This window comes from Candoia aspera, chromosome 4 (assembly GCF_035149785.1).
Source record: "Candoia aspera isolate rCanAsp1 chromosome 4, rCanAsp1.hap2, whole genome shotgun sequence".
Taxonomy (NCBI): Eukaryota; Metazoa; Chordata; class Lepidosauria; order Squamata; family Boidae; genus Candoia; species Candoia aspera.
Window position 1 is genome coordinate 106,072,621 of NC_086156.1, and position 16,314 is coordinate 106,088,934.

The window sequence follows — 16,314 nt, forward strand, 5'->3', positions numbered from 1 at the left end:
ATGGAAAAGGAGGATGAGGGGGAGGATGAAGATGGTGCCATCCACCAAAATGATTTCATGCCAATCATTAGAAGTGAGGCTAATATGAATATGAAAATATCTCCCAGTTCAAATTAATTTGTTTTCTGTCTGTAAAATCTTACACAGTGTCCTCAAAGAGCTCCTTAGAGGGACGTCTGGTGAAGTCTATCATTGTGTGGAAGATATAGATCTGAGAGAGCATATTCACAACAATGAAGTCTCCTGACTGATGTTTCTTGTGAAGAAAAGGCAGAGGGTCACTGATGCTGCATTTAGCACTGCAAATCTTGCATAGCACTTGAGGTAAAGGCACAATAACCAATACTGCAGATATCACCATTTTCAACACAGGCATTTTTTCTGTAAACCAACATTTCTCTGACCCAACATTCTCTTTCATTAAGTATAATTCAGCTGCAGCTAATGGCTCAGCCACCCCCCCAGGACTTAGAGGTGAAGCTACAATGATTATATAGGCAGTGATAATTGCAGTAGAAAAGTCAACAATTTCAGAATCAAAGTCTTGGGAAACCTTGAACAAGAAAACATGTTTTTGTCATCTTAGTAGAGATTTAGTAGTCTACAGTGTGGTGGCAAGAGATACAGATGCTTGTAATTATTCAGAGTAAGAGATGAATCCTAACTGCAATGAGATCTTCATAACCTTTTCCTGCATTTGTAGAAGGCCAGGAAGAGAGTTCATTCCCCTGAAATGTTAAAACAAAAACAGCTTAATATTCATTCACAGAAGGGTTATATCAGGGGCCAAGGTGAAGTCAAACCCATTTTGGAAGCCCTTCGGTCCCTTTTGAGAATAATTCTCTGTTAATGTCTGGAATCACATGGAAAGTAAGAGAAAATACCTAAAAATAGTTGAAGAGCTAAAAAAGGGATGCCCTCCTCCTCCTCCTCTGGTAGATGATCCTTCTAACATTGTTGATTTCTTTTCTTTGTCTTGAAGCTTCTGACTGCCCACCCTTCCCTAAAGACAGAAATCAAAAGGGGACAGCTAAATGCTTGATGGGAAAGCTGTCCCCAATATTTGTCTTTTGAATCATGAAGACACTATGATTTGGTTCAAGTTGTCAATTCAAACCAGCTATAGATAGATGGTTCTATAGGCATCCATTAACACAGAGATTGCTGCATTCTGGACAAGTTGTATTTTCTGGATAGTCTTTAAATGCAGCCCTATATAAAGAACATTGCAGTAGTTTATCTAGGTGATAATGAGGATGTACCTTTAAGTTACCCTGGCCAGGTCCTCTTGTGTCAGGTAAAGCTGCAGTTGGGCACCAGCTGAAGCTGGGCCTTTTTAGTTGTGGTTTCTACCTGCTGTTCAGAAGCAGGTGCCGTGAGTCCAGAAAGACCTCCAAATGGCCAACCTGCTTTTTCACAAGTAGTGCCTGCCCATCCAGAGGCAACACTGCTATTGATGGCACACCCCAATATAGAAACCAACTCTGTCTTGCTGGAGATCAACTTTAGCCTGTTCTCACATCCAGTTTCTTACAGCCTCCTGGCACTGGGAAGAAATATTGACAGCTTGTTCCCTAGAGCCTGGGTGGTGATGTATAACTGGGAACCATCAGCATACTGATGTCACTGCCCCCCAAACTATTGGATCCTCTCCCCCAGCACTTTCATATGGAAGTTAAAGAGCAGGGGAAAGAGGACCAATCACTGTGGCACCCTGGAAGTCAGGGCTACCAAACTGACTTCTCTTCTCCCACCGTAACAGTGCAACCATCCACTGAGGAAGGAGATGAACCAGTTTAGAACAATACCTCCCAGGAAGGCTTAGAGTTGGACAACGCAAACGACTGAATAGATGCACTGAGCATGGAATTTTGCAAGTGCATGTAACATCACAATCCATGTAAGAAAGGTGTGGAGTGTGCATTGTGACAGACATTTCTGAAATTTATTTATTTTTATTTATTTATCAAATTTGTCACTGCCCATCTCCTCTCACCAGAGGAACTCTGGGCGGTTTACAACAATTGTATCATTCATTCATTCATTCATTCATTCATTCATTCATTCATTCATTCATTCATCATATTTACATGGCTGCCCATCTCACAGACAAGTGACTCTGGGCCTGTACAAGAAAGCTAAAAACTATGTATACAAACAAGTATTATTATTATTATTAATTTTAAAATTATAAAAGGCACAAAACAAAACAAAAATAGGCAAAGAGTAGGTATTAATAACACTGGAGCCATCTCAGTCTTTCACCAGTCCCTTGAGGTCTCCAGGCTTGACGACATAACCAGGTCTTGAGGGACTTCTGGAAAAGTGAAAAAGGATGAGGCCAGCCTCTCTTCGGGGTTCCCTTCCATGCACCCAACCTCACCAATCCCCCACCCCACCCCGGCTCTCACCCAGAGGAGGGGATCAGCACTCAGTGGGAAAACCAACAACCCACCGTCAAGCACCTAAGGAGCGGATGGAATCAGCCAAGAAGAGCCTGTCTTCTCCCTCTCTGGCAGTAGCTGAGGGAAAGGCGAATAGTCTCTGTAGCGGGGCGGGTCCGGTCGTCTGCCTCTCTGCTGCTATCCTTCACTCCCCACCCCAACAGCCGCCGCCACCTCCAGAGTTCCAGAGTTCCAACAGGCCTCTCAGGTAAGAAGCTGCCAGAATGTAGCTCCGGACAGTTCCTGGCAGCAGCCAACAAGCTCACGCAGATAGAGAAACCGGCAGCAAGCCGGGCTGCAGACGCAGCAAGAGGGCCGTAAATGCAGCCAGTCCCCGCCCGCTTCTTCTCCGGCTAGCGCCAGGCCCGCAGGCACGACAAGCGCGACAAGTTACAGACAGCACAAACGGCGCCAGGGCGCAGAAGCGCCCAGCACGGCAAACAGAGCCGGCGCGGCCTTAATTGTAAACGCAGCCGGCCGGCCTCTCCCCCGACCCCTCCTCCTGCCCGCTCCTCCGGCTCGCTCCTTCAGCCTCCGAGCCCCAAGCGCGGTCCGCGCCAGGTCTATGGGCGCGATAAACGCCCCATCACGGGCGAACGCGGCCGGCAGCGCACGCGGGCCACCCTCCGAGTCCTCCGGCTCTTCCGACCCCTCCAGCTTCCAAGCCAAAGAGAGGGAGACGCGCATCCTCCGGCCCGCTCCTCCAGCCGCCCGACCCCAAGCGCGGCCGGCACCAGGTCTGTGGGCGTGAGAAACGCCACAACCGCGGGCGAACGCCGCCGGCGCGGCCAACAGCAGCAGCTCCTCCGAGAAAGGGAAAATAGAGGCGAAGGTCCAAGTCCGGCATCAGTCCAGGTGTTGTTGTTCGTTTATTCGTTTAGTCGCTTCCGACTCTTCGTGACTTCAGAGCTTCCTGTCGATCGCCAACACCCCCAGCTCCCCCAGGGATGAGTCGGTCACCTCTAGAATATCATCCATCCACCTTGCCCTTGGTCGGTCCCTCTTCCTTTTGCCCTCCACTCTCCCCAGCATCAGCATCTTCTCCAGGGTGTCCTGTCTTCTCATTGTGTGGCCAAAGTATTTCAGTTTTGCCTTTAATATCATTCCCTCAAGTGAGCAGTCTGGCTTTATTTCCTGGAGGATGGACTGGTTTGATCTTCTTGCAGTCCAAGGCACTCTCAGGATTTTCCTCCAACACCACAGTTCAAAAGCATCGATCTTCCTTCCCTCAGCCTTCCTTATGGTCCAGCTCTCGCAGCCATGTTACTACAGGGAACACCATTGCTTTAACTATGCGGACCTTTGTTGTCAGTGTGAGGTCTCTGCTCTTAACTATTTTATCGAGATTTGTCATTGCTCTTCTCCCAAGGATTAAGCGTCTTCTGATTTCCTGACTGCAGTCAGCATCTGCAGTAATCTTTGCACCTAGGAATACAAAGTCTTTCACTGCCTTTACGTTTTCTCCCTCTATTTGCCAGTTATCAATCGAGCTGGTTGCCATAATCTTGGTTTTTTTGAGGTTTAGCTGCAGGCCAGCTTTTGCACTTTCTTCTTTCACCTTCATCATAAGGCTCCTCAGTTCCTCTTCACTTTCAGCCATCAAAGTGGTATCATCTGCATATCTGAGATTGTTAATGTTTCTTCCAGAGATTTTAACTCCAGCCTTGGATTCCTCAAGTCCAGCATGTCTCATGATGTGTTCTGCGTACAAGTTGAATAGGTAGGGTGAGAGTATACAGCCCTGCCATACTCCTTTCCCAATCTTAAACCAGTCCGTTGCTCCATTGTCTGTTCTTACTGTTGCTACTTGGTCGTTATACAGATTCTTCAGGAGGCAGACAAGATGACTTGGTATCCCCATACCGCTAAGAACTTGCCACAATTTGTTATGGTCCACACAGTCAAAGGCTTTAGAATAGTCAATAAAACAGAAATAGATGTTTTTCTGAAACTCCCTGGCTTTTTCCATTATCCAGTGGATATTGGCAATTTGGTCCCTAGTTCCCCTGCCTTTTCTAAACCCAGCTTGTACATCTGGCAATTCTCGCTCCCTGAATTGCTGAAGTCTACCTTGCAGGATCTTGAGCATTACCTTACTGGCATGTGAAATGAGTGCCACTGTTCGATAGTTTGAACATTCTTTATTGTTTCCCTTTTTTGGTATGGAGATATAAGTTGATTTTTTCCAGTCTGATGGCCATTCTTGTGTTTTCCAAATCTGCTGGTATATAGCATGCATTACCTTGACAGCATCATCTTGCAAGATTTTGAACAGTTCAGCTGGGATGCCGTCGTCTCCTGCTGCCTTCTTATTAGCAATGCTTCTTAAGGCCCACTCAACCTCACTCTTCAGGATGTCTGGCTCTAGCTCACTGACCACACCGTCAAAGCTATGCCCGATATTGTTATCCTTCCTATACAGGTCTTTTGTATATTCTTGCCACCTTTTCTTGATCTCTTCTTCTGTTAGGTCCTTGCCATCTTTGTTTTTGATCATACCCATTTTTGCCTGGAATTTACCTCCAATGTTTCTAATTTTCTGGAAGAGGTCTCTTGTCCTTCCTATTCTATTGTCTTCTTCCACTTCCACGCATTGTTTGTTTAAAAATAATTCCTTATCTCTTCTGGCTAACCACTGGAATTTTGCATTTAATTAGGCATATCTCCCCCTATCACTGTTGCCTTTTGCTTTCCTTCTTTCTTGGGCTACTTCTAGTGTCTCAGCAGACAGCCACTTTGCCTTCTTGGTTTTCTCTTTCTTTGGGATGTATTTTGTTGCTGCCTCCTGAACAATGTTGCGAACTTCTGTCCATAGTTCTTCCGGGACCCTATCTACTAAGTCCAGTCCCTTAAATCTATTCTTCACCTCCACTGCATATTCCTTAGGAATATTAGTGAGCTCATATCTAGCTGATCTGTGGGTTTTCCCTAATCTCTTTAGTCTGATCAAAAAGAAAGTAATTCAACCATTGAACTGAGGGGAGAAACCCTCCAGGCACCTGCTCTCTCTGCCATCTTGCCGGAAATTCTAACAGAAGTCTTCAAGGGTTTTTTTCTTTTCCTAAATACTGTCCCAGCCTGGTTGTCATCCCTGGCACATAAATTTGGATATCTGTCATTTTCTGCCCAGTTATTAAGGGGTTAAAAAAACTGCCCTCTCTTTTTTTAAAGCCCCCATAATGTACGGAAAAAGAAACAGAATGGCAGTCAGGATCCTGAATCTTAATAGTAGCCTGTATGTATGTATATATCTATGTATACATACATATGTATGTATGTATGTGTATACACACACACACACACGTACATACACAAACATACAATCTTTTTTTATTGAAATGGAAGTATGAAATCAAGAACGGTGGGCTGCTTTCTTAATGATTACTCGCTGCTGGCATATATATTGATAGGGGGAGACTAAAATTCCATATTTGGCCCTGATGACAAAACACACATCTACACACATCATCTCCACCACGTCAGTCCAGAACTGGATCAAACAACCTGGAAGCAAACTGTGCAGGTCTGCGCTTGGCCCAAGTGACTAATAGGCTCAGCTTATCATAGTGGTCCCTCAAATCAGACCATCCTCCAGAGTTTAATCCCAAAATAATCTCCCAGATTATGTAATGAGAACTGAAAATCTGCTACAGTTCCTTGACTGCTTTGAAGTGTCTCCTCAAGTGGCAAATGAACATTTTCCACTTACTGGACCTTTCCACCCTTATTACAGCAGATCTCCACCAAACTAACAGAGCATTGTAACATCTTTCCAACCAGTATGTCTTGCAGAGGAAAAAAGTCCATGCAACATGATGATTTAGTTACAGAGCAGCTAGCTACTACACACTTTCTACAAATTTGCTCCCAGTTTGCTAGTAGTGACTTAGCTACTGATCCCCTAGAACTATATAACAGTGCAGAAACTCCAAAATATCTCTTTCGAGATAATAAAGATAATACTAAGGTGATGTCTACCTCAGCTTTTTACTTTCATTTTTACATTTACTCTTACATCATTCTGACTTGTTAGTCTTAACATTTTTTTATCCCTAATAATATTTTAGCAAAAATTCTTGTATGCATCTTTTTATTTATGTTAATCCTCCTGATCCAGTCTATCAATCTATGGTTATATGTATATAATCAAATGCATCAATAAAAACAAGTGAAGGCAATATAAAATGGCCACCCAAGAAGCAATTTTAAAAAGGAACTTTTCAAAACATTATTTTTGAATTTTTTTTAAAAAAAAGTTAGATTTCCTTGAAAAACAGTTGATAACAGAAACAAATACTATGTTTGTTTTGTTTTTTCTTCATAATAATATTAATTGAATTATTCCTGAAAAGAAAAACAAAAACAAAAAAACCTTAAATAATCACTAACAAACAAACAAAAAAAAATTAAAGAGAAAAGAAAGAGAATTTATTTAATTCTTTTAATTTAGCTAATCTCTTTTTAATCCCCCCCAACAGTTTATTTTATCTTAACAAGGAACACTTTTTACTTCTTTTCTGATTGCGTGTGTTACGGAGTTTTATGGATTGGAATATGAGTCAGCCAACCTCTTAGCTAATTCTGAGGATCATGATTTTGTTGTCTCATTTCTGCACAATCTAACTTTTAGTGCTGAAAGGAAATAGCAAGTTGCGAGCTAATAAATACACCTCATCCCTGTATTTCGTCTGTGCTTGGGTTCCAACAGCCCATCCCTAATTTCAGACAATCTTCAGGACATCAGGATACAAAGCAGAAAGGAGAAGGAGAAAAGTGCCATCCCTTCTGTTGAGAGACCGCTTGGATGTTGGATTTCCCCAGCTGTTATTATCTCGCTGGCATTAGGCTCTATGAATTATTTTCATTCCAGCCGGTCGAGATAAGAATGACAGCTTGTAAGTAAGAAATTCATTACTCCAGCCAGAGGCCAGCAGTATAAAACAGGCTATAAAACAAAACATTGAGACAATAATTCAATGCATAAGAAAAGGAAGAGTACCAGAAAATTAACTGTGGATTATATGCTATTGATGGAGAGAGGAATGCATTACTAGCTTTTCTGACATCTCCCCAGTAGCTGTGCTGTAGTCTACAGGCTATTGTTCCACCTTGTTTCCCTATCTTACTGGCCATAACAAGCTACCCATCTGCAAGTAAACAGGTGAGAGGGAATTATGGGTGGCTCAGAAAGTGTACTAGCAATGGAGAATACCTCTTTTGCTATAAAAATTAATAATATAGCAGGACATGCCACAATATTTCAACCACCCAAGAGTAGGTATGCTCATCATTGGGGTCTTGGTCTAGGTGCCTTAGAGGAGAGCAGATGGAAGGATGTTCAATCAAGCTTGGGAGAAAGTTAAGCAATGGTTAGGCAGCTTCAAGGCAATAAAATACTTAGCTGGCTGCAGGTTCAGATTCATTCTTCAGAAGTGAATGCTGCTGGAGACTGGATTTAACTCATTTTGCCATTCAGCATCCAGGCTCGCTTGATCATAGCCAAAAACTGCCAAAACTCTAGGGAGAGAACATAAGTCAACTTGCCAATATAGTCCCTTTTCAGCCTGAATTTACTCCATAAAAATCGTTAGAGAAATCAGGACCATTGGACTAGAGTCATTTTCAGTGACATGTTGTAAAAGCAAGGCCTGGCCCATAGGAGAACATTCTGCTCACCTACAATTTTCTCCTTCTCTAGACAGGCCTGAAGATTCCAATGAATTGCTTAACTTATAATTTATCTAGTAAGCTTGGGAACCTTTGTTTTTCAGTCATTTGACCACTTCTGAGTTTTGTGAAATGATGGAGACCAGGATTGCCTCTTAATGACTGTTTGAGTTCTTGGAAGGTCCTGCTTGGACCATCGGTAACAGTATCTAGCCATCTTGTCCCCGGTTGTCCTCTTGTTCCATTTTTCCAAGTCTCCTCTGATGTCTCTAGCCTTCATATCCTGTGTCCAAAATATCTAAACTCTAGCTTCATTTTTAGGGCTTCCACTGAGCAACCTGGTTTTACTTCAGACTGCCAAAATTTTGGATGAGTTATTTCTGACCATTGTCTCCAGCATCACCATCCAACAGCATCTATGGTTCTTTGTTCAGCTTTTCTGATGATCCGGCTTTCACAGCCATACAGTACAAATGGGAAAACCACAGCCGTGACACTATGTACTGTACCTTTGTTATCAGAGTGATGCCACTGCACTTTTGTATTTTGTTGAGATTTTTCATAGCCTTTTTCTCAATATGTCTGTTATTTGAGAAAAAGGCTATGGCACAGTTGTCTTCTGTTGTTACTATCAGTCCAATAACTTTCCATAAGAATCTATCGTATTCAGAAGGAATTATTGCTACTAAAAACAGTTACATTATAATTAACTAGGGAAGTTTAATTGTGGTATAATTTTACTGAATTTTACACTGTTTTATTGTGAACCGCCCAGGGTCCCCCGAGTGGGGGAGATGGACGGGAACAAAAATTTGGCAAATAAATAAATAAGAGCAGGTTGATTCATCTGTGAGCAAATTAAATAAGCTTTATTATTTAGACAATAATTTTATTACTAGAATTAATTTTCTGTCTTTTATGCCCATGTAAATTCTTTGGGGGTAACAGAATGTTCATTAGTCAAGGAGAAGTTTTGGCTTCTACATGACCTAAGAGCTTGGTGGTTACATGTGGGTGCTTACAATGCCTTTTCATGGATCGAAGACTGATTTGCCCTTGGCTTGTCTCACACTCATTGTTCCTCCTTGTTGTATTTTTTTGTGCAGGTAGGAGTCAGGATGGAGGTTGAGAATCTCACCTTGATCAGGGAGTTCCTCTTGTTGGGCCTTTCCACCCACCACAAAACCCGGATGATGCTCTTTGCCACAATCCTCCTCATCTATTCTCTTACCCTTTGGGGGAATCTGGCAGTCATCATGCTGGTATGGGTCAACTCCAACCTCCACACTCCGATGTACTTCTTTCTGAGCCACCTCTCATTTCTGGAGATCTGTTACACCTCCAGCACTGTGCCCCAAATGTTGGTTCACCTCCTGTCAGGTAATGGAGCCATCTCCTCTACCCGCTGTGCAATCCAGGTGTACATAACCACAACCTTCGGTGGCACAGAATGCTTTCTGCTGGCCGTCATGGCCTATGACCGCTACTTGGCCATCTGTCATCCCTTGATCTATGCCATAACTATGGACAAGGGGCGCCAATGGAGGCTGACAACTGCTTCCTGGGCAGTGTGTTTCCTAATTGCAGCTGTGAATATAAGTTTGACTTTTCAGCACTCCTTCTGTGGCCCCAACCATATCAACCACTTTTTCTGTGAGCTGCCCTTGGTAGTGAAGCTTGCATGTGGTGACACCCATGTAACAGAAGTTATTCTGTTTTGGACATCGGTGCTGGTTATCCTTGGTCCCCTTTCAGTTGTCTTGACCTCCTATGCACTCATCCTATACATGGTGTTCCAGATGAGGTCAACTGCTAGATGGCAGAAGGCTTTTTCCACATGTGCCTCCCACTTGGCAGTGGTTACCTTGTTCTATGGCACCCTCATCTCTATGTACCTGAAATCACAGACTGATGCAGCTCCCAATCGTAACAAACAAATTGCTGTCTTTTACACTGTGGTCACCCCCCTGCTCAACCCTATCATTTATACGCTGAGGAACAAGGATATCCACAGGGCAGTGGCCAAAATGCTACAAAGAAGACCCTGAGGACAAGAGAAAACCAAATACAAAACAACAACAAAAAACCAAGAGTCAGTTAATGTTTTAATTGATCTAGTTCAATTTTCTTTCACCTGGTATCCTTCAGATGTTTCGAGACTTCAACTCCCAGAAATTCTAAAAAAGTGTGAGGTTTCTTCAGCCTGGGAATAACTCCATGTGCCTCAGGAAAGGTTACATCCTGCAGTCTTCTTGGATTGAATCATTGTACTCGCTTCTACCTTAACACGACATAGTCCTCCACGTAACTGGGGAACCTAGGTATAGTATTTTGTAATGATTCTATATAATGGCCTTGTTCCTAGAACAGGTTTAATTCAGCCTCTAACCAAGATGGATCTGGTGGCTTGTGGTTCTGAAAGCAGAGTCATAGGAACTGGATTAATAGATATTGTTGTACACGATACAACGCTCCTTTTCTCTTGGAGGGCTAGGTAGTAAAAAACATTCACTTGGCTGCTTTCATATATTCTTACAACAGAATTGAGCAGGTAAAGCCACTTTAATGTTATGCATGACTAACTGTTCTGAGTTAAATGTAATCTCCTGGGGATTCACTAACTAGTTTAATTATCTCCTTTTTGATGTTCCCACATCACGTAATATGTAATAGAGTTGTACAGGAGATGGGTGGCAGAGAAATTTGACAAATAAATAAATAAATATCAAGGATTCAGAATCTCTACTACTCTCTGGTAGCTGGTATCACATTAGCCCCTGCACTAGCATGGCTTCATGGCCTCTTCCCTATTGAGCAGACAACAGGTGTGAGTGAGCCTGTCATGAGCACTGATGGTGAGCAGGAAGGGGCCCCTATCCAGGGGGGGAAATGCATGCGTAGTAGTGAGGAGTTGAGCAGTCATTCAAAGAGACACAGAACAGACCTGCCTTGACTTTTGGGGTTTATCTGTATGGGTTTTCTCACACTTCTTCAGTTTGTTAGGATTTTCTGCCTAATGTAGCAGTAATAAAACACTAGAGACTTATTCTTCATCTTAGCGTGGTTCCAGACTGTTAGGACAGAGCTGCTGCACCAATCAGGGTTTAGGAAGTGTGCTTTGTGCTGTGAAATCTTAGCTGTGAGTTTTGTAATGAATGAGTTGATTTTCCAGATGCTCCTTTTCTCTTGGAGGGCTAGTGGTAAAAAACATTCACTTGGCTGCTTTCATATATTCTCACAACATAATCCATCAGGTAAAGCCACTTTAATGCTATGCATGACTAACTGTTCTGAGTTGAATGTAATCTCCTAGGAATTCACTAACTAGTTTAATTATCTCCTTTTTGATGTTCCCACAACACCCTACCCTCCATTGACCTGATTAATCATGCTGTAAAAACAGAACCTCAGTATAAGTTGTATTTTAAAAATAGTGTAGTATAGTATATTGTTTTAAATTAGGTTCAAAAATAGACTTACTACATATGTATACTCATGGATAAGCTGAGAATTATAGGAGCCAAAATGCACCCCGAAAATTGGGTTCAGCTTATCCACAGTTGGGCTTATCCAAGAGTATATACAGTAATACTTCTTTTAAAGTACCCATATTTCCCATATATACTTGGATATAAACCCATCCACAGATAAGCAGATCCCCAAAATGAACCAAAATACCATGAAAAATGTGAGTCAACCTATCTGCAGGTGGCACATTTTTCATGGAATTTTGGTTAAAAATTTGAGGGTCTTATCCATGGAGGGGCTTATATGCAAATATATACCGTAATAAAATTTCTCTTGAGGTGAGCTTGACGTTGATATGTCCATGTATTTAGCTTTTTGAGATCATCCAAAGTTGGGCTACCACTAGCCAGGAAAAAAAACACAGAAATTTGTATATGTGTTGGTGTGTGGGTAGTGGAGAGGGATATATTTATTCTTTCTGAAATAGAGCTCACAGAAGGAAATCTATGCTAGATTCAGACTCAAAGAGAAAGTTCATGGAAGGGAAGAAGGCAGATGGTGAGATGTTTAGGTCCAAGAAACCAGCTCTGAAGCTAGTATGTTAGTAGTAGGGTGACAGAAGCAAATGTTAGTCAGGAAGGCACAAAACTTAAATTGAAATTGCTGCTAATGTTATTAACTGAGATTCTAGTTCAGAGAGAAGTTATTATGGGAATCCTGTGGAATTAATCAGGTTTGAGTTCATTGCCTAACATGAACCAAAATAACTCTGGTAAGGACCCAAATAAAATCAGCATTGCATAAGTGTCTACTAATGGTGATTCTGCAATCCTGGCAATGAGGAACACAAGGTAGCAACTTGTGGGTGTTCAGGTTGCAACACATCTAACACCACTTTTGAGCAATGATTCCCGCTTAAATCATTTCAAGTGCTTGGAACCAGTTCCAACCAAGATGCATTCAGGCATATTGTCAGTTTCACAAAGCTTAAAAAATCCACTTTCCACATGCCTGAACGTGCTGCTTTTACTCTACCAAGATGATGGATGCAAAATGAGGGTAACTCCACACTTGTTTGAAAGGGTCTAGGCAGAACCACTATGTCCCAGTCAACTGCTTTGCTTTGACAGTAGTAGCTTTGGGACTTCTGTTGACACGTGAAGCTCCTGTTATAAGCAGGTTGTCAGGTCTTTTCAAGGAAGCACTTCAAAAGGTTCCTTGGTTAAAACCTACATCAAAGAAAGCACTTCATCTACCAAATGCACAGAAATGAGATTTAGTGAAATCCCATCTGGGACTCACTAAACCTCAACATTAATTAGGATTATTTTTTAATCAGCAAACCTCACGAGTTTGCCAAATACTGAAATATTTCACGTGGAAATACATTGATTCTTTATCTTCCAATAGGAAAGCACAGATTGAGATACACTAGAATTAACTTTTTTTTTTAATCTGTTCAATCATGTCCAATTTTTGGAGACTGCCTGGAAAAGTCCCTGCAGGTTTCATGGCAAGGCTTTTCAGAAGAGGTTTGCCATTGCTGCCTCCTAATAATTGACATGGGGATTTTAATTGTGGTATAAGAACAGTATGATTCATTTGTGATAAAATTAAATAAGCATTATTTAGATAATACCTTTTATTATAATTAATTTTCTGGCTTCAAATTGCTGGAAAACAAACTATCAGGACTATAATCCCATTTTTTTTCAGACCATTTTTCTTTTTCTACTTATTTCTTTTATATTTTATATGTGGATAGATAGATAGAGATAAAGAAGAGTTTTATCAGTGGCCAAAGTGAACTCCAAGAGCTCCCTTTACTCCAAAACACTTTTGAGAATAATTTTCTGTTAATGCCAATAATCACATGGAAAGATAAATAATCTGAAATAATGAAACATGTAATTTTATGTTTTTCTGTGGTTTTGTCTTCTTAGCTGTTCTTTGTTGTTTAGAGCAGGCCTAAACACAATGATGTAGCATTTAGGGAAAAAAATACAAATCAGTAACCCAACACTGGAAGCTATAATGGAGAAGATCTCCACGGCAACCAGATACTTCCCCTTTGTGCTCAGGTATGTTGGAACAAAGGACACCCAAACACTGCAGAAGACCAACATGCTGAAGGTGATAAACTTGGCTTCGTTGAAAACATCAGGCAATTTTCTTGCTAAGAAAGCCACCGAGAAGCTGATAAAGGCAAGGAGGCCCATATAGCCCAAGACACAGTAGAACATGGAGGCAGATCCTTCATTACATTCCAGAAAGATTTCTCCTTCCATTGAATTTGTGTCAGCATCTGGGAATGGGGGAGAGGTTGTCAACCACATCGCACAAATAATACCTTGAATAAAGCAACAGCCCAAAACAATGAAAATAGCAAGTCTTTTCCCCACCCATTTGGATATCTTAGACCCAGGCTTGGTGGCCATGAAAGCCAGAACCACAATGATGGTTTTGGCCAACACACAAGAAATGGCCACAGAGAAGATGATACCAAAGGCAGTTTGACGAAGGAGACAGGTCACCTTGCCTGGTTTTCCAAGGAATAACAAAGAACAAAGAAAAGACAACAGGAGAGCAACAAGGAGAGTGTAGGTGAGATTCCGGTTGTTGGCTTTGACTATGGGAGTGTCCTGATGCTTAATAAAGATCCCAAGGATTCCAACGGTGATCAAAGAGAAGAAAAGAGCAGAACTGGCCAAAACGATCCCCAGAGTTTCTTCGTACATCAAAAATGTTGCAATCTTTGGAAGACACAAATTGTGGTTCATGTTTGCGTACTGATCTTCTGGACACGGAAAACAATCATCCATGTCTGGAAAATAAATGAGCAACTTACCAAAGGCATTGAACTAATCAATACTGATTACTACATATAAAGAAAAAAAGACCTCTTGTTTAACATGTGAAAATTAAATACATTGGTAGTCTTCCAATCAAGTTTTATTTGAAACACCCTTTGCTCCAAGACACACTACTTGGTATCACTGTTGAAATCCATTCAATAAACTGAAAGGTGGTCAATTTCCAATGTTTTACTACATTCTTCGATCACATGGAACCACTAATCTAGAGCATTATTCTAAAATTTCCATTGCGGCTCTGGCTCACCATTTGATTTTGATATATTTTCTAGTATCCATCAATCAAATCCTTATTACAGTCAAAGACCAGCATAAGGAAGGTGGGGTACAGTCAGTTAAAAGCACAGAAGATACTTTAAAATCAGATATATAAAGTTAAACACAGATGTCTAGAGGAAAAGAAAGAAAGAAAAACCTAGAGAGAGGGATAGGAGCGTTAGATGGGTATAGGGGAGCATAAAGGTTATTATATCTGAAAATACAGTACACTAGTATGATAAAATAAATGCTCATTTATGGCATTGGTCATCATCTGGCAAATTTTAAGTGCAGCTGTGCGAAAGCTGGCAACATTGTATGTTGTATCAGGGTTGGTATCTGACAGCAGCAGGGAGGTGTAAAATTGTCCTGGGTGCCTTGAATATTTATACAGTAATGGTAGGATGAGGCTAACATATGCAAGGACTCACCTTGGTTGGAAATCTTCCCATGTGGACATCGCAGACAATCATAGCAACAAAACGGCTTCCCTTCTATCTTGCTTCTAGTATAACCTGACTGGCATTTGCTATTACACCAAGATACAGGTTGGAGCTGTTCATGAAGGAAAGGAATTTGTACTTATTTGTTACACAGCACTAAGGAGTGTCATAATGCTTTGCCTCTGTGCCTTCAGTTTAATGACAAAAGAGAGGGATGACTTCAGTTAGAGAAAATGCTTAGCCATAAAATCAGTCAGCACTATCTAGCATTAAATAAGTATTATGGGGTAGGTAAGCAGGTATGTTTAGAAGCTAGATAGACCATTATTCTTTGGTGTTTCTACAAAATCCAAAATGTCTGCAATATCGTTGGCACATCCTTCCTTTTGCACATCTGAGTGGCTCTTACTGAATGGGAAAACATACTCCTTTATATCAAGTATGCCAAGAATCATCAGCTCGCTTTCTTAAATACCACCATCCCTCCATTCACACATCTAACCTAGAAGACACCCAAGTGTTCATAAGGTGGAGTGACTTTGCAAGTGTCCCGAGACTGTATGGAGAGCATTTAGGAATCTTAGAGTATTTGAAACATTCTATACCTGAATGTCATTGCTGTGTGAGATTTTTGGATTTAAGGGAACTCCAAGAATGGCAGAAAGATATTTGGTTACAAGCCAAAATGGAACTGGCCCATACCTGGTTAAACCTCTCTGGCCATACAATATCATCCTCTTCAATGCTGAACAATGCTTCTTGGGAACCCATGGGGTCCACCCCTCCAACTCTGACTCTCAGAAAAGATAGATTTGGGAATGTGATCCAATTCATAATATCCAAACCAGTCTCAAATTCTCCATTTTGTTGGAAAGAAATTTTTTGTCCAGCACTATTATTGAATGAGACCCCTCTCATAATTTGGTTGAGCTACATTGGAAAAGAAGCCAGGAGAAGAGATATATACTATATATCAGGTAGCCCAAGGTGAAAAGATTCATTCCCCCTTTCAAAGATATCAGTAATATTTTTTTTTCAAAATTTCTAGGAGGATTGTAGGCAATACAATAATAGCATTAGTAAATACTTCATCTTATAAACCATTAAACCAAGAGAAAATAAAGCAATTAAAATGTGTAACGGACCCAAATATCAGGAAGA

General features: G+C 41.3%; 2 protein-coding genes across 2 annotated transcripts; one reads left to right on the plus strand and one right to left on the minus strand.

The window, feature by feature from the left end:
* LOC134496904 (olfactory receptor 5AP2-like) lies at positions 1-10,159 on the plus strand. Its single transcript, XM_063302620.1, has 4 exons — positions 1-73; positions 2,609-2,652; positions 2,802-3,299; positions 9,218-10,159. Exons 1-4 carry the CDS (start codon positions 1-3, stop codon positions 10,157-10,159), a joined length of 1,557 nt encoding a protein of 518 aa, XP_063158690.1.
* A 3,333-nt stretch (positions 10,160-13,492) lies between these two features.
* LOC134496905 (vomeronasal type-2 receptor 26-like) lies at positions 13,493-15,924 on the minus strand. Its single transcript, XM_063302621.1, has 3 exons — positions 15,856-15,924; positions 15,142-15,265; positions 13,493-14,403 (listed from the first exon to the last, which is right to left on the minus strand). Exons 1-3 carry the CDS (start codon positions 15,922-15,924, stop codon positions 13,493-13,495), a joined length of 1,104 nt encoding a protein of 367 aa, XP_063158691.1.
* Positions 15,925-16,314: the final 390 nt, after the last annotated feature.